This window comes from Nannospalax galili, unplaced genomic scaffold (assembly GCF_000622305.1).
Source record: "Nannospalax galili isolate Female #2095 unplaced genomic scaffold, S.galili_v1.0 scaffold346, whole genome shotgun sequence".
Taxonomy (NCBI): domain Eukaryota; kingdom Metazoa; phylum Chordata; class Mammalia; order Rodentia; family Spalacidae; genus Nannospalax; species Nannospalax galili.
In genome coordinates this window covers 1,205,427-1,224,073 of record NW_008357637.1, presented here as the reverse complement: position 1 = coordinate 1,224,073, position 18,647 = coordinate 1,205,427, and the positions used below count along the sequence as shown (strand labels likewise).

General features: G+C 40.9%; 1 protein-coding gene across 3 annotated transcripts in view; it reads left to right on the top strand.

Annotated features, from left to right (window-relative positions):
• Mettl8 (methyltransferase like 8) overlaps positions 1 to 18,647 on the top strand; it is a 124,814-nt gene that overhangs the window by 19,295 nt on the left and 86,872 nt on the right. For 2 of the 3 annotated variants that reach the window (XM_029557299.1, XM_029557298.1), the window contains exon 2: positions 17,033 to 17,119. The exons of the other annotated variant lie outside the window; for it this stretch is intronic. In XM_029557299.1, coding sequence (XP_029413159.1) covers positions 17,117 to 17,119 — 3 coding nt within the window. In that variant the 5' untranslated portion in view covers positions 17,033 to 17,116. The remainder of the gene's footprint in view (positions 1 to 17,032; positions 17,120 to 18,647) is intronic. 3 annotated transcript variants of the gene reach the window in all.

The window sequence follows — 18,647 nt, the reverse complement described above, 5'->3', positions numbered from 1 at the left end:
CTTCAGTTCCAGGGGATCTGATACCCTCTTCTGACCTTCATGGGCATTGTCTGACCTGTATGACACAGGTACACTTACACACATGCAGGCAATACACTCATACACATAAAATAAAAGTAGTAAATATTTTTAAAATATATATTTCTAAAAATGGTATTTTCCATCACATTTTATTTTCTCTTAAAAATGTTCATATAGGCTGAGTATGGTGGCATTACACCTTTAATCCCAGCACTCAGGAGGCAGAGGCAGGCAGAAGCTATCTGTGAGTTCTAGGCCAGCCATGGCTACACAGTAAGACGCTGTCCAAAAAAAAAAAAAAAAAAAAAAGGGTTCATATAGGCACTTAGGAGGCAGAGGCAAGAAGAGCTTGAGTTTGAGAAAGACCCTGACTCAAAACAGTCAAACAGGCATCCATTATAATGTCTTGTAGTTGGAATGAATTTTTCACCTTCCATGTAACACCATGTCTTGGGCGTATGGAAAATATTAGTTCAGGAATTGAGTGGGTCTTCCAGATGTTAGAACATTTCATTATACAATATCAAAAATATTTTACTCTCATCACAATAGTGTATGAGCATTAGCAAGCTGTTAAACTCATGGTGGCAGACACAGATTTACTAGAATTTAAATTTTTGCCTAAATGCTTCAATTTTATCAAAGGTAGCACATGGCATATGTTGTTTTCTTGACTGACAGGCATACTTTATTTTTAAGAAAATGCCAAAGAGAAAATGGTGCTCCATAAAGACAATTTTTATGGCTTCATTAAAGAGATGCATTAGTGAGTTGGCTTTTCCTACTTGTGAGTGTATAGTGATCTCTGAAGACTCTTGATGGGGACATGGGGACCCCCAGGGATTTATGGACCATACTGAGAACCTATAATCTAATAAAGCAACCCATTTGCTCACCAGAGGTTGGTTTGGGAATGGTTTGTGACCCAGTTCTGGTAAAATCTGAGAACAGGTCTCCTGGGGGAGCTTGTGAGAAAGTTTCCTTATTCCTCAAAAGAAACTAAAGAAATAGCCCACCCTTTTCTTCCTCTGGGGGTTACCATGCCAGTGTGGTAGCTGGAATTGCTGTGGACCTTGTGTAATCAGCAAGGGACCTGCCTTTAAGATAAAGGTGAAAGAATCTTCGAAAGACCTGTGATTTGTGTGGTAAACATCTCCAAATGGCCTGTGGCTACTTTGTGAGTGGTTGTTCATGACATTAGCACAATTTCTACTGAGGTCATTTCTACTTGTTTTCTAAGCATTCCTTATGTATTGTTCATAAAACATCCTAATATTTTGCAGCCATTTCCACCATCTTTTAAAATATTTCCATCATCCTTTCTCATGCATTTTGTGTGTCTGTTGTGTGGTATATGTGATGTATGCATGTGAATATGCAGGTACATGCACCTGTGTTTGTATATGTGGAGGCCAGAGGAAGACATCAGGTCTCTCCCTCTATTGCTCTCTCTCTTACTACCTTAAGAGACTCACTGACTGAGCTAGAAGCTCACTGTTTCATCAAGGCTGGTTGGTCAGCAAACTTGTGGGATCTGCTTCTCTCTGCCCCACAATGCTGGGATTACAGGGAATTATAGGTATGCACAGCCATGCCTTGCTTTTTACATGAGATTCAAACTCAAGTCTTCTTTTTTGTCTTTTTGAGACAGGGTCTCCCTGTAGCCCCTGCTGGCCTGTAACTCACTAATAGACCAGGCTGGCCTTGAACTCACAGAGAACCGCCTGCCTCTTCCTCTCAAGTGCTGGGATTAAAGGCATATGCCACCAGGCCCAGCTCAAGTCTTCATTCTCACAGAGCAAGTGCTCTTATCACTGAGCCATCTCCCCAGCTTCATTATGCATTTTTTATGTAAATAATCTATTTGTCTTTCCCTTTTTTGTAGTTTATGTATCATATTTAAAATATTTTCTCCCTACTTTTCCCTAGAAATATTTATCATTTTTCTAAACTTATTAAGATATGAGTTATAATCTTTAAATTACATTTATTTATTTATTTATTTATTCATTTTTTTTGGAAGGTGGGCATACCCATGTACCCTGGTGAGTGTGTGGAAGTCAGAGGGCAACTTAACAGGAGTCAGGTCTCTCCTTCCAACATGCGGGTTACAGGGATGGAACTCAGGTCATCAGGCTTGATGCCTTTACCTACCAACTGAATCATCTCACTCACATATAATTTTTATGTTTAAAAGTGTAATTCATCTGCTGTTTTGATGTTAGATGTGGAGTAGAGAAATAACATTTTCCCCAAATGGTAGCCTGTTTTCTTAATGTACTTCTTTGAATAGGCCATCTCTGTCTAAGCCACTGATTCAAAATACTAGCTATTACAAATGGACTTTTTTAATATGTATTTTGACCAGTTTCTGGATTTCCTAATTTGTTCCATTTGCTGTGGCTCCATCCCGGCATTAGAGACATGGCCAGGATTCACTTGTTTTATAGTGTGCTGCAAGATCTGCCATTATTCCACCCTGCAGCCCCAACCCAACTACACTACTCCTTTCCTCTACTGTTTTCCTGACATTTCCTGTGTGTTTACTCTTCCAAATGAACTCTTAAGTTACTTGTTCAAAAATATAGCCCCCCCCCCCCATTTTTGGAACTTCAACTAGAGTTACTTTAATTTTTAATAGACTATTTTTGGAGAAAATGTACTTTTTTTTAATACTCATGAATCTTCAGCTCCAGAAATGTGCTGTCATCCTTTCTTAATTAAAACTGCAAAAAAGGGAAAGACAAATAGATTGTTTACATAAAAAATGCAGTGAGGCTGGGGAGATGGCTCAGTGATAAGCTATCATTATCTTACTCTGCACTTACTCTGTAAGAATGAAGACTTGAGCTGGGCCTGGTGGCACATGCCTTTAATCCCAGCACTTGGGTGGCAGAGGCAAGTGGATCTCTGTGAGTTCAAGTCCAGCCTGGTCTACACAGTGAGTTCCAGGCCAGCTTAAGCTACAAGGAGACCCTGTCTCAAAAACACCAAAATAAATAAATAAATAAATTAAATAAATAAATAAAACTGTCATCCACATCCTTCTGTTGAGTGACATAGCTTCCTTCTGCCAGTCTTGCATAGTTTGAGCTGTTCGTACCTAGGGTGTTTTATGTTATGTTTTGGTTGCACGTGTAGAGGGGTCTAACCCAACCTACCCTGAATATTTCTACTTTTTTAAAAAAGCACTCAGCTCCTATTTCCAGATAGTGCAGAGCATGCTGAGGACTGTCTGTGGTGCTGCAGTATGCACTGTGAGCTTGATTTATGAGCTATGACTGTTGAAGCCTGTTTAAGGAAGCAGAACATACCAGAAACTGATATCTTAATAAATCTAATCTTCTAAGCTGGTTACTTTGGGAATTTATATGTTTGTATTAACAAGAACAGCAATGGACTCTAAACACAGATATTATCCTGGAGCAGAGCTTCCACCACTGAGAATGTGGAAAGCAGGAAGGGCCTGCTAGAAAGACAGTCTCTGCGAACGGAACTTCAAAACAGTTTGCTGTTATTGTAGTAAATAATGATCTCTTAATATGACTTATTCTAGGGGACAATTATTTTGAGCACAGATCCAGTTTTAGTTAAACATTACCTTCTGCACACCCATTATGTTGTCAGGTGGCAGGGAGATGGCTAACAGGTTTTGTGTTTTGTTGTTATTTTTTTAAAAAAGAATCATCATTTAATCAGTGTTTTTGTATTAAATAAGATTCGGGTTGCCCCAGGCAGTATGGATTGGCAGTGTTTCAGCTATTTGGGAAAATGGAATTTGCCAGCTTTCTAAGACCATTTGAAATAAACAAACACATTTCTTTTCATCCACATTATGGATTTAAAAAGCATGTGTGAACTAGCCTGGTATCTTAATTACCACTTAAAATGTTCCTAAAGAGACTGTGCTTCCTGGGCTGGGGCTGTAGCTCTGTTGGTAGATGCTTGCCTAGCGTGCATGAGCCTCTGGGTTCCATCCCCAACACCGCATAAAACTGGATATGGTGGCACACTCCTGTAATTCCAGTACTTGGAAGGTGGAGGCAGGAGGATAAAAGTTCAAGGTTATCCTTGGCTACATAGAATTCAAGCCCATCCTGAGGTAGGAGACCTTCTCTCAAAAAGAGAGAAAATGTGCTTCTAAGCTCTTACCAAATGTCTTACAGATGCTTTCAGGAATAAGACTGTTCATAAGCTAGAGATTACCAAGGCTTTTGGATGTAATGTGTTCCCTGCAGATTAAAATATAATTAATAGGGGGCTGGACTGTGGCTCAACAGTTAAGAGCACTGGCTGCCATTGCAAAGGACCCAGATTCAGTTCCCAGAACCATCCATAATTCCAGTTCAAGGGAATCCAGTGTCCTCTTTTGACCTCTGCATGAATTGCTCAACACAGGTACACTTACGTACTTTTGGATGTAATGTGTTCCCTGCAGATTAAAATATAATTAATAGGGGGCTGGACTGTGGCTCAACAGTTAAGAGCACTGGCTGCCATTGCAAAGGACCCAGATTCAGTTCCCAGAACCATCCATAATTCCAGTTCAAGGGAATCCAGTGTCCTCTTTTGACCTCTGCATGAATTGCTCAACACAGGTACACTTACGTACATGCGAATTATATACCCATACACATCATACACATAATATAAAAATGAATAAAATCGTAAAAAATTATTTACATAAAATAATTTGTAATAATTTAAAAATGTATACTACACATAAAATCCACCCCTCCCCCAATATTTGATTATCTTTGTCAATTTGTTAGTTTTCTTTGCTATTTTGTGGATGGATCTAGCATTGGTCTTAAATGGCCATTTTCTAAAAAAGGTTTTGTTATTACTGTGTGTGTATATATATGGTGTGTGTGTATGTGCCTCAGCCTCCTGTGGGGATAAGAAGACAACTTTGTTGAGTTCATTCTCTCCTTCCACCTTTATGTGGGTTCAGTATTGAACTCAGGACACCAGGCTTGCATGCCAAGTGCTTTTACCCACTGAGCCATCTTGCTGGCCCTAAACTATCCAGCTGTCCTTTCTTACATGTCTTTACTTTATTAATTTCCTTTTATAGATAATAATTTTTTTTTTTTTTTTTTGGTTTTTTGAGACAGGGTCTCCCTGTAGCTCCAGCCAGCCTGGAACTCACTGTGTGGTAGACCAGGCTGATTTCATTGTCACAAAGATCTGCCTGCTTCTGCCTCCTGAGTGCTGGGGTTAAAGCCAGTTGCCACTCACTGGCTTGGGTTATTTTCATTGTTCTTATTTTAGCTTATATGCTTTCTTCGGATAAGGTTTATCATGTGTCAAGTATCAAATACTTATATTCTTCTTTGGCAGGTGGAATCTCTGGCTCCCAGATCCCACTGGCTCCAGGTGGGAATCCCAACTATGACATTCAGGCTAAGAAAAGGTCATTGTAAAACTTTTCCTGGAAGGTTTCTTATAAGAAGCTTCCCTCCCCATTCAAGAGCTAGTGGCCGGCCAGTGGGTTAAAGTTCTTGGAGATCACAGCCATGTTCATATACACCAATGAATTCCCAGCCCAAGGCCTCCCTTCAGACTCCCTAAGAGACAGGGACTGAGACACTCTTGTACTCTTCAACTCTACCTCCCCCTCTCCTACCTCCAGCTTCAGAGGTCTATAAAATAAACCTTTATTCTTCAGGGTTCCTTAACCATTTTCTCATCTATGCTAAACCCATTTGAGCTTTACCCGCTGCTGTTCATTAGGGGAACCTGGAAGACAAGGTGCTCCCCCCCCCCCCATATTTCCTGCCTGCACTGTCGCAACAGGAGACTCAGTGCCAGTTTGACTTGTCCCAGTTGACCATCTCAGCACCTAATTGCTTACAGTGGATGGTATGGATTAATTGTTCATTTATTGTATTTCTTTTCCTTGTCAAGGTTTTAGAGGCTCTTTAAAAAATATTCTGAGGGGCTGAAGAGATGGCTCAGCAGTTGCAGAGGACCTCAGTTTGGTTCCTAGCACCCACATGGCAGCTAACAACTATCCATAACTCCAGTTCAATGGGATCTGACTCCTTCTTTTGACCTCCATGGGCATTGCACAATACGGGTGCACTCACATGGATGTAGACACTACACCCATACAAATAAAATGAATAAATAAAATTTAAAAAAAAAATGGTCTGGAGACAGGCACGGTGGCTCACACCTTTAATTCTAGCAATCAGGAGGCAGAGTCAGGCAGATCTCTAGGAGTTCAAGGCCAGCTGGGACTACATAGTGAGACCCTGTCTCAAAAAAACCCCACCCCCCAAAAGAAATAAATACAATAAAACAAAAATGTTCTCGAGGGCCAGTATTAAATGCCTCAGTGGTAAAGGCCCTTGCCATGAAGCTTGATGATCAATCTGAGTTTGATCCCTGGAACCCACATGGTAAAAGGAGAGAAGCAGCTCCTGCAACTTGTCCTCTGGCCTCTATGTGTGCCACAGTGTACATACGCGCACGCACACACACACACACACACACACACACACACACAAATAGAATAATTGTAATAATAAATGTAAAAAAATATTAGAAAAAATGTTCTGGAATACATTGAATAATAATTTCACTTTATATTTTCTTTTTTTTTCCTTGTCTTTTTGAGACAGGGTCTCCCTATGGCCCCCAGATGGCCTGGAACTCACTATATAGACCAGGCTGGCCTTCAGCTCACAGAGATCTGCATGCCTCTGCCTCCCAAGTGCTAGGATTAAAGGCATGAGCCACTATGCCCAGCCTCACTTTATATCTTCAAAGAATCATGTACTTTATCATTTTCTTTGTATAACTTTGTGGCTTAAGAATTACATATGTTTGGGGCTAGAGAGATGGCTCAGTGGTTAAGAACACTGGTTGTTCTTGCAGAAGACCCGGGTTCGAATCCCAGCACCTACATGGCAGCTAACAACTATAACTCCAGTCCCAGGGTGAAGTTCTTGCAGAAGACCCGGGTTCAAATCCCAGCACCCACGTGGCAGCTAACAACTGTAACTCTAGTTCCAGGGGAACCGATAGCCTCTTCTGACCTCCAGGGGCATTGCACGACATGGGTGCACTTACCTACATGAAGGCAATATACAAATACACATAAAATTAAAAAAACAAAATTTTTTAAAAATTACATATATTTTGGATCCCCTGGAGCTGGAGGTAACAGGTGGTTGTGAGGCACCCAATGTGGGTGCTGAAAGTCAGTGCCCTTTTCTGGCCTCCATGGGCACCTGCACACACATGGTATACATACATACACACACACACACACACACACACACACAAATAGAGTGTTTTTTAAAATAATTACCTCCATTTTACACATGAACCTATAAGTTTAAGCAGCGTTTTTTTCCAAAAATCATGGATAATTAGTGACTAAACTGAGAGTTGGGGCTGATCCAATTTTCAATTTAGACTCTTTCTACCCCCCACCCCCACCCCACTTTGTTAATAAATTAGTCTTTGACCTCCTTGGGAAGCTGGGACTGATTAGAACTAAGAAGCCTCTTAGTAGAAAGCTTGATGCTATGCTATCTGTGGAGTCCTGTGGAAATTGTAAGGAGAGCCAAACTAATGCTAACAGTGGTAACATCGGTAGCATCAGACATTGACTGTGAACCCAGAACTATGCACATATATTACCTTGCGGAAGATTCCTATGTTTTGAAATAATATTAGCCACATTTTATTGAGGAAATTAAAATGATCAAACTATGATGCCAGAGGTGTCAAACTAAGACACCAGTGGCAGACCCTGCACTCTGCTCAGTCCAAACGTCTCACCTCTACCTGAAATTGCCTTCCAAGGAGCCTTGGTGTAATTCTGCCCAACGTGGAGCATTTCTGCTATTAAGGAGAAGTAAGAGTAGAATGTTTGGGACGGAATCTTCTAATACTGTATTTTTCAGTGTTGATAAATAAGGTACTATTTCAAGGAAAATATTCTCAGACTCCTGGGTTGACTTAAAAAAGTGTTTACTGCCAGGTATGGCGGCGCATGCCTTTAATCCCAGCAGTAGTGAGGCAGAGGTGGGTGGTTCTCGCTTGAATTCAAGGCCAGCCTGGTCTACATAATGAGTTCCAGGCCAGTTGGATCTACAGGGAGACCCTATCTCAAAAAGAGAAAAAAAAGTATTTACTATATTGTTTGTGGGCACAAATCTCTATATAAGCTGTTTGGCAGAAAGTGCCTATTCAACCATAAAATCAGAATAAGTACAAATACTACCACAAAACCAATAAAATGCAAACTAACAGCATTGTAGTCTGACTGCTGTTTCTTTTACAGAGGCTAGGTTGCAGCTCTCATTTTAAGCAAGCAGCGGTCATCACCATGCAGGTTCTTTTTACTTCAGCCCATCTGTGCTGTTGTGTGCTGTGTCTGCTCAATTCCCTCACTGCTTTTCTCTGTTCAGAACACTGCAGAATCTTTTACAGTGTGCTGTATACTCATATGCATCATTTACATATTACATCTGTGCCGCTTGTTGCCAACAAGATCATAAATGCAAACATAGGCGCTGAAACCAAGCAGCAGTTATACATGTGCTCCTGTTGATCTCACTTTTAGATTATTATCATCATAAAAACCCAGTTTAAAAAATATAGGCTTTGTTTGACAAACCCTACCTTGTAGCTATACCCAGCAAGGGACCCTTATAAACTGACTTTCAGAAGAGGTGGTGAATGCGAGTCTAGGTTTCTACTTTGATCAATGCCAAAATGTTTCATTTTCGTAGGTGTTTATAGCTTTGTGGTCTTAGCTCTATTGTGAGAGCCTCTCCCTGAAAGCATCACAGCCTCTCATTGCTACAGTGTTACTGTTTTTGTTACTAGGAGACACAAGTTAGCCAATTTAGAAGGCCTAATTACTAATCAGTTCCTCCTGTCTCCTCCCCACCTCTTGTTTCTTTTAAACCTACACTGCAGCCACATCAAGTCTCTCAGCTCACCTAATTCTTCCTACTTTCATTCATTTATTATTTACCTACTTGTTTTACAATGCTAGGAAATGAACTCAGAACCTTCTGCCTATGTAATGCCCACCACTGAGCCATCCCCAGCCCTCATCATCATGATTATTATTATTATTGTTATTATTTGTCTAGTCAGTATGGGATTTTTTTAATGGTTATCATGCATATTTTCCATCAGTTCCACCATCCTCCTAAATCACCTTGCTTTCTGTGCTCCATGCTCAGACAGCCTAAGCCACATAAAGTTAAGTGTTTTAACCCAAACTGCTAGGTACTAGAGAAAATTGGGAAGTGCTTTATTAGTCAGGTTTGGAGGCATATACTTGTAATCGCAGTGCTTGGGAGGTTGAAACAAGAGGATGATGGCTTTAAGGCCAGCCTGAGACACATAGTGAGACTTTGTCTCAAACGGAAAAACAGGAGGGCTTTGTGTCACATGCATTTAATCCCAGCACTCAGGAGGCAGAAGCAGGCAGATGGCTATTAGATCAAGGCCAGCCTGGTCTATATAGCAAGTTCCAGGCCTGCTGGGGCTACAGGGAGACCCTGTCTCAAAACACACACACACACACACACACACACACACACACACACACACACACACACCACAGAAAAGCAGGGGGATTGCTGCTTCTGGTCACGGATAACAGAAAAGCTCAGACTGATTTAAATAATTACGGGAATATGTTGGCTCAATAAAGGTGGGGCTGGTTTAAATGAAACTTGATTCAACTATTTAACCATGGGGCATAGCTTCTTCTCGTCTTCCTTTTTTTCCTTACTCATAATTGGCTTCAACTTGAATTTCTACTGTGCTAAGGCCAAACCCATTCATAGCTCCATGATGGCTTTTCTCTTTTTTTGTATTTTATTTATTTTTATTTTATGTGTATGAGTGTATTGCCTACATGTATGTAAGTGCATGTGTTGTGAAATGCTGTGAAGGTCAGAAGAGGGCTTCAAATTCCCTTGAACTGGAGTTACAGATGATTGTTAGCCATCATGTGGGTGCTGGGAACCAAACCCAGGTCCTCTGCAAGAGCAGGCAGTGAGTGCTCTTAACCACCGACAAGATGGCTTTTCTTGTGGACCTCACTGTATCCCCTTAAAATTCATATATGGTGGTCCCAATCAAATTACTGCCCTCAGCCCCTTCCCCTTCTGCTTCCTTCTTCTCTCTTCTCTCTCCCCTGCTTTCTTCCTCTTCCCACTCCTTCCCCCTCCTTTCCTCTCCCCCCTCCACCCCTGTCTCCTCTCTCTCTTCCCTTCCCTATTTCTCCCATCCCTCTCCACAGAGGAAAGTTAGCTATCTACAAACAAAGAAGGAACCTTACCAAAAGCCATCGTCCAGCACCCCAGGCTGGGACTTCTAACCTCCAGACATGTAAGAAAGTACATTTTTGTTGTTTAAGCCACTCATTAAGACTGTTTCGTCAGTCATCTTAGTTGACTAAAAACAACTTTCAAAATATGTTATCTGTTTTTAGGTTTCTATTGGCTATGAGTTTCTTTGCTTTTGATGACCTTGGCAGTTTCAGGATCATTCATTAGTGTTCTCCAGAATGTCACTTAACTGGGGTTTACTGCTGTTTTTCTCCTGATTAGAAGAAAAGGAGGGCTCGGGAGGTAAAACATGGAGTGAAGAATCACCATTACCACATCATATCACAAGCACATGCCCTTGACAAGGCCTGCCACTTTGTCAGCTTGATCACCTGGGTGAGGAAGTGTTTGTCAAGTTTCTCCTTTGCAGAGCTATTCTCTTTTCCCCACTCCTTAGAGGCTAAGTGCTATGCACAGCCCACACATAAGGAATGATGAGTCCTGTTCCACCTTCTTGAGGACTCAGTATCTGTGAGAATTATTTGGAAATCTTTTGCATGAAAGATTTCTCTCTCCTCCCCTATTTATTTCTTTTGTTTATTCTGTTATTTATATCAATATCGATACACAGATATTTAATCTTGTATTCTGGGTTGTAATTCACAACTACTTTGTATTTTATTGCTCAGAATGTTGAAGCTGTAGGCCTGGGGCTCTCTGACCTGCTCTCTGGCCTTTTGACACACCCTCATCGTTGCAGGCTTGTTGCTCCTTTTGTCTTTCTCAGCACTTCCTGTCACTATAAGATGCTCCAAGCTTATCCTATAGCCTCTTTCCCTTTCTTAGGACCAACCATTTTCCCAAAGAACCTGGTTTCTTTTTATTAGAGAATGGTGTTAGAAACTAAGATCTGGGTGCTACTAGGGTATGGTTGCTCCTTGGCCCTCTCAGATGACAGAGTAAAGGAAATATATGTATGTTAATTTTCTCATCACTGTCACCAAATTTCTGACAAGACACAGCTTGGTCTGAGGGGCACAGTCCATCATGTCAGGGAAGGCAGTGGAAGCACAAAGAGCTGGCTAGGTTGCATCTGCAATCAGAAACCAGAGAGATATGAATGCTAGTGCTCTTCAGACTTTCCTGCTCTTTTTCCCCTTTGTATTCAGTCTGGGCACCAAGTCCATGGTATGATGCTACCCACATTCAGGGTGCGTCTTCTTTCCTCATTTAAACTTCTCTGGAAATTCCCTCATGGAAGACATGCCCAGAGTTTGTTTCTTAGGTAATTCCAAATCTAGTCAAGTTGTCAATGAAGATTAACCAGCACAAGACCATCCCTTGTCAACTTGATACCCAAATATATCATTTTTAGCTATAACATTCTACCCCTAGTTCTCAAAGGCTTATGGACATCTCATTATGCAAAACAAATTTAGTTCACCTGTAGGAGTCCCCAGAACTTAACTGTTTTAACATTGTTCAAAACTCATTCTCTTTTTGACACAATGCTTTTTCCAAGACTCAAGGCAATCTCTTAACTGTGAGCACCTTAAAATAAAAATTTTTTAAAGTTACATATTTCTAATATACAGTGGCACAGAGTAAATATTCCCATCCCAGGAAGAGGACTGAGAAAATAGCAAAGAAAGACTGAACCAATCAAGACTGGAACCCATTATGGAAAACACCAAATCCTGCAGCTTTGTGTTTAGCATCTGGAGCTCTTGGTGGTACCTTCTGGGTCTCTGTAACTAGCAGACCCTCTAGTTATACTGCCTGCAACAGATGTAATCTCTGTCATGGGCCAGCTGTACACTGTGCCTGTACCTTTCCTCAGCAGATGTCCCACGGTCCTAGCACCTCCAACTTCCTAGGGTCTCCATTACAACTTAGGCTTCATCTCTCTAGCTTCATGCAGTGGCTTCTCAGGACCTCCTTGCAAGGAATCTGACCCTTACAGACACTTCCTGACCTCAGTGGCTTTCTATAGAACCTTGGTATAAGCTTCCATGACCCTGTCGCTTACACTTTCTGTGATGGCAAAACCTGTACCATCTGGAGAGTGCTGCTGAGTTCTGCTGTGAGCCTGAGATGTGCTGTCCCACAGGTGTCATGGCTTCTGTGCACCTTGGTATGTGAACCTGGGAAAATAGTTCCTTAGGTGATTGGTTTGAGCAGCAAACCACTTTAGTGATAATCTTAGTTCACTCCTTTCAAATGTATTTGCATTTTTACAAGTGGAAGCCTTCAGTGGGTGGTTGTTGTCCTCTAGGCACCTCCCCAATTGTCCCAGCACAGTCTTTAACTGTTATAGCTATTCTCTGCACCTACCTTCTCTGCAACTTTAAATTTGCTCTCACTTCTTTCCTCACCTAACTGCACATTTTTCATCTTTCTGCTCTCTTACTAAGAGCAGTGAGCAGTCACCACAGCATGAATACTCTGCTATCTTGAAAATCCCTCCACCAAACAACTTAATCTGTTACTTTTGAGTTCAGCTTCACTCAGATTCTCAGGACTGGCAGAATGCAGCCAGACTCTTTGCCAGAATATAATATGAATGGTCTCTAGTGCAGTTCCCAATAGAGTCCTGTTCCCCTCTGAAACCTTAGGAGCACAGTCCTTACTGTCTACATTTCTGTTGGCATTCTCATCTTCCAGACTCCCACCAGAATGACCCATTAAGCTCTACTCACAAGATTCTAGGGCCTCTCCAGCCAGCATCTCCAAACTCTTCCACAGTCTTCCTGCAAGCCAGTTTCAAAGGCCAATAAACCACATGGTTGGGTTTATCACAGCAATTATTCCACTTCTTTTTTTCTCTTTATTTTATTTTTTGATGTATTTATTTTTATTTCATGTGTATGGATGTTTTGCCTGCAGTTATGCACCTGTGTGTCAGATCCCCTGAAACTGGAGTTATAGCTGGTTATTAGCTGCCACATGGGTCCTAGGAGCCAAACCCAGGTCCTCTGCAAGAGGTGCTCTGAGCTAGGTCTCCAGCACCTTATCCCACTTTTTGATACTAGTTTTCTGTTCTAGTTACCTTTTGTTATTGCTACAACAGAATACCTGGCGAAAGTAACTTCAGGAAGGATTTATTTTGGATCACAATATGAGGGGTATGGTCCACCATAGCAGGAAAAGCATGGTGATGGGAACTTGGGATAAATGATCAAACTGCATCTGTAGTTCAGAAGCAAAGAGATCAATGCCAGTGCTCATCAGGCTTTCCTGTTCTTTTTTCCCTTTATTTAATCTGGGTACCCAATCCATGGAATGGTGCCACTCACTCAGGGTGAGTCTTCCCTCTTCAGTTAAGCCGCTTGGAAATGCCTTTTAGGCATGGCCAGAACTGTGTCTCATAGGTGATTCCAAATGTAGTCAAGCTGACAATGAAGATTAACAGTTACAGTGTGTACATACAACCCAAGTACATGCACAGATCTACAGATAGTTTCATTTGTTACATCTGTATTTATACTAAACTAAACATGAGCTCATGATAATGACTTTAGCTCTACCCTAGTACCTTATAACAGTGTGCTTTCTCTCCTTACTTGTCCCTGCCCTCCCACTCCAGCATGTGAAACCTGGCTTCTGTTACCATCTGTTTACTAATCGTTGCTTTCCAGTTTGCTTGTACAGTGGTTTCAGAACTGTTGTGCCTTTCTCAACTAGCACACAGAACTAATTATATTGTCTTTAGTCTTGTAGACTATACTATCCAGAGTGACAGGTTGGCACCTTTTTCCAAATTACTTTTTAATTCTCTGAATATTACTTATACCTTCATACCTTTTTTCTTTCTCCATCCTTTTCTTCCTTCATTCCTTCCTTCCTTCCTTCCTTCCTTCCTTCCTTCCATTGTAAATAGTTTATCAAATTTTAAAATGGGACTACTTTCTGGTATTCTTCCTCAACTTTATTTTTAATCATTTTATTAACACTTTTTAAATTGCATTTAGTGTGCATGTATGCATATGCATGCCAGAGCCACATATGTGGAAGTCAGAGAACAACTTATAGAAGTTAGTTCTTTCCTTCTACCAATGTGGGTCCCAGGGATGGAACTTAGGTTGTCAGGCATGGCAGCAGGCACCTTTAGCCCCTGAGCCATCTTTCTAGGTCCTTGGATATCTCTACACATTCTTTTTTTTCTTTTTCCATTTTCATGTGTGCATATTTGTGCATGTCTACATGTGTGTGAGCACACGTGTGGGTGTCTGTGTATGTAGGTATGCATGTATGCAAAGGCCCAAGGTTGATGTTGGGAATCATCTTCAATCACTTTTCCACCATACTCAATGAGTCAGGGTCTCTCAATCAAATCCAGAGCTCACTGATATGGTTAGTCTCTCTAGCCAGCTTGCTATGGGGATCTTCCTGCCTCCACCTTCTGAAGAAAGCTAAAATCACAGGTAAGCCACCATGCCCACCCATTTAAGTGGTTCTCAGAATTTGAACTGCTGCCTTCATACTTACCTGGCAAGCATTTTAACTGCTGAGCCATTGCCCCAGCCTCCCACTCATTCTGTGCCCAACACAAATATCACCTGTATCAGGCAGTTCTCTGAGACACTGAAAGTAACGTCACTCATTCTGTGCTTTAATACTGCATTTTATTTGCCTATGTTATACTTTGCTTTTGCTATATATTGTCTATAATTCTATGGGATTGTGTTGTATTCTCTATAATTCCATGAGATTCTGTTTTACTATATATTGTCTATAGTTCTATGAGATTCTGTTTTACTATACATTGTCTATAATTCTGTGGGATTCTGTTTTACTATATATTATCTATAATTCTGTGGGATTCTGTTTTACTATAAATTGTCTATAATTCTATGGGATTCTGTTTTACTATATATTGTCTATAATTTTCATTATATATCCTAAACCGGCCTGGAACATATTTCTTTTTTTTTTAAATGTGTATGCATGTATTGCCTGCAAGTGTGCAAGTGCACCTGTGTCATGCAATGCCTGTGGAGGACAGAAGAGGCTGTCAGATCCCCTGGAACTGGAGTTACGGACAGTTGTTAGCTGCCCTGTGGGTGCTGGGATTCGAACCTGGGTCTTCCGCAAGAACAGCCAGTGTTCTTAACCGCTGAGCCATCTCTCCAGCCCCCTTGAGCATATTTCTTAGGCTGGCCTTAAACTTGAAATCTTCCTGCTCAGCTTCTAAGTGCTGGGATTATGGGTATAAACCACCATGCCTGATAGTTATAGCTCTTTTTTTTTTTTTTTTTTTTTTTGAGACAGAGTCTTCCTGCTCCAGCTGTCCTGGAGCTCACTATGTAGACCAGGCTGGCCTTGAACTCACAGATATCTACCTGCCTCTGCCTCCCAAGTGCTGAGACTACAGGCATGCACCACCACACCTGGCTTAGTTATAGTTCTTTAGAATACATTTTCTTTAAAATAGATTTATACAGTGCTATAACCTCTACCTGTGTAAATCTGATGTCCTTTTAAATTTGTGGTAATATATTTATCTAGATAATTTTACTCATTGGTTATTATTTATTCAAAAATGTAATATCTAATATCCAGTTATGATTTTCACTCTCGGTTGAAGCAGCCTTATTGATAAGGGCAGTCTAAACTTGGCTGAGTAAGTCATGCGTATGTGTACAAGTGTCTCCTGCCACCTAGTATATCTAGAGACAGAAATCTCTATAATGAATAGGAAAGCAAAGATCTCAGTATGGGCAGAATTCCATTTATCTTACCCATGTGAACTTTTTACCACACTTGTAATGATGGATAATGCATATGGCATGAATATGACTTAGTACCATTTATCAGCCCATCAAAGTGGTCAATACCTCCAAATGGTACCATAGTATAGACACGTAAAAATGCCAGCTGGATGAGGAAAACCAATTTTATTCTTGTCTAGCAAAAGGTATTGGAAGGTTCTCCCGGCATGATTAAAATAATAAATCCTTCAGATATTTTTGATTGAGATGGTTTTAGGAATGGCTTTTCTGAAATCTCTAAGTTATTCCCTTACTTCCAAGTCCTCGAAGTCTCCCTTGTGTGAGGGAAGGCATGGTACAGCCACCTCTCAAGACAGGCCTGGAGAGCAAACTCCAAGCATGAATCTCTCATTTTGAAGCTGCAGAGTGGCTGATGTCATGGCATGATCAAAGTGCTCTGCAAGTACTTACTGTAATTATTGTTGTTATTCTGTTCTTGCTAATAACCTTATTTATTACCCCGAAATTATAATCATGCAAAGAAAGATTAAAACAAGATGTGCGAGTTGCCCAAGCTGTTTACCTCACAGATGGTCACCCTCAGAGTTCTCTGAAATTGCCAGGATTAATTGAAGCTTCAGTTTTCCCCTCCTGTAGTTGATACTTAAGTGTTTCTTACCTGTAGGCTTTCACTCTCCCAAATGATACAACAATAGCACTTTAATTCGCTCTCATTAATGCTACCCTCTCAGGTAGTGTTTAATGCAGCTTTATCTAGATGATGTTTGCTCCTCTGAATGAAACCTTTGTACTAGCTTCCCAGCTGAGGAGAAAGCTGAACAGTTAGGAAGGGAAAAATATGAATGTCTCTGTAATTTGTTTATTTAAAAGGCTAGGAACTCAAGAAACAGTGAAGGAGAAGAAACTTTTAAGTGGTGGGCAGGCATTTAGCATATGATTAACAAGTTTGTCTCCTGTGGGCTTCAGGGAGCTGAGACAACTGGGAATCATTCTTGGAGACGTCTTAACAAATAAGTTTTTGCCTGGAGCCAGCAGAGTGCTGCAAGGATAATGGTTAGTTTCCCGCACACCTTATTTCTTGGTCTGTTTGCTTGGTGCTCCTTTATTAGTATTGAAGTCTAAGTATGCTAGCAATCAAGCTAAAAAGCAAGGGGAATAAGACTGTCTTCTTGCCTCCACCCATAAGCTAGGCAGAAGCAGCCCAATGGAAGGACTGGGTGTTAAAATGTTTATTTTTATGATGCAAGAGCCCTTTGCCTGTGTCTTGAGGTTTGAGCACTGCAAAGAAAATGACTATACTCTCTTCATCCGGGACTGGGGACTCCCAGTGGCATTGCTGTTTGATGAAGACCCAAGAGAAGACACAGTACTGAGAGAGGAGGATGAGGGAGAGAAGGAATTCTGGGGCTCTTTAAATCAGTTGCAACAAATTAGCAACTCAGAAAAATCCTGAGACTCAGAACTTGGTTCCTTTTTGTATATTGTGTATATCCATGTGAATAACAAAACTGTCCAACAGAAAGAAAAGACAGGTAGGGGGAGAGGGAAGGAGGAGGGAAGGAGGAAGGGGAAGGCAAATCATGGCCTCTACAGGGGATAGTTCTGAGAAACATGCCAATAAATTATTTTGTTATTCTATGCTTATTATAGAATGTCTTTACACAAATGTAGATGGCATAGCCTCCTGCACACCCAAGCCATACAGCATAGTCTGTTGTTCCTAGATGATAAACCTGTACAGAATGTTACTACAGTGCTACCAGAGGCAGTCATTACACAACAGTATTTGTCCATCTAAGTATAGAAAAGGTATGGTAAAAATAGCAGGTGATAGGAAATTGTTTCCATTATAATCTTCTTTTCCCACTATAATCTTTTGCTATTTTTATTTTTTGTGTATGAATGCTTTGCCTGGTTGTAGGTAAGTGTACCACATGTATGTAGTGCCCATAGAGGCCAGAAGAGGGTATCAGATCCCCTGGAACTGGAATTTTGGATTTGTCAGCTGCCATGCAGATGCTGGGAATTGAGCCTGGGTCCTCTAGTGCTCTTAACTGCTACTTCATCTGTCCAGCCTCACCCCCAACTATAATCTTATGGAACTACTATGATGCATGCAGTCTGTCTTTAACCAAAATATTGTTATGCAGCTCACGGCTGTATCAGCCTTGACTATTAAAGTCTACCAAGAAATACCTAGAAAACTCTTCCCCAGGCTCTCCCTTTTTAGATAGCCTCAAGTTTTAGTCCTAGCAAATTCTTTATAATCTAAAACTTTAATGGGAGGAACTGTCAGTGGGAAAATTGCAATGCAATGATGTGGCCAGTATTCAGACCTTTATTTCACACAGATTACTTTTCCAGTGGTGCTGGCCTCTTAAGCTGAAAAGTGTTCTTTTCTGCTCTAGGGTTGGGTATTGTTTTGGGGGTTTTTTGTTTTGTTATGTTTTTTTCCTTAAAATGTTCCATATTTACTAGTGAGGACATTTGGGCCTGCAGCTTTCTTTGTAGGAAAGTTGCTTGTTGTTCATTGTAGTAAAATAGACATAAAATTTACCACTTAGTCCTTCCTAATAATATA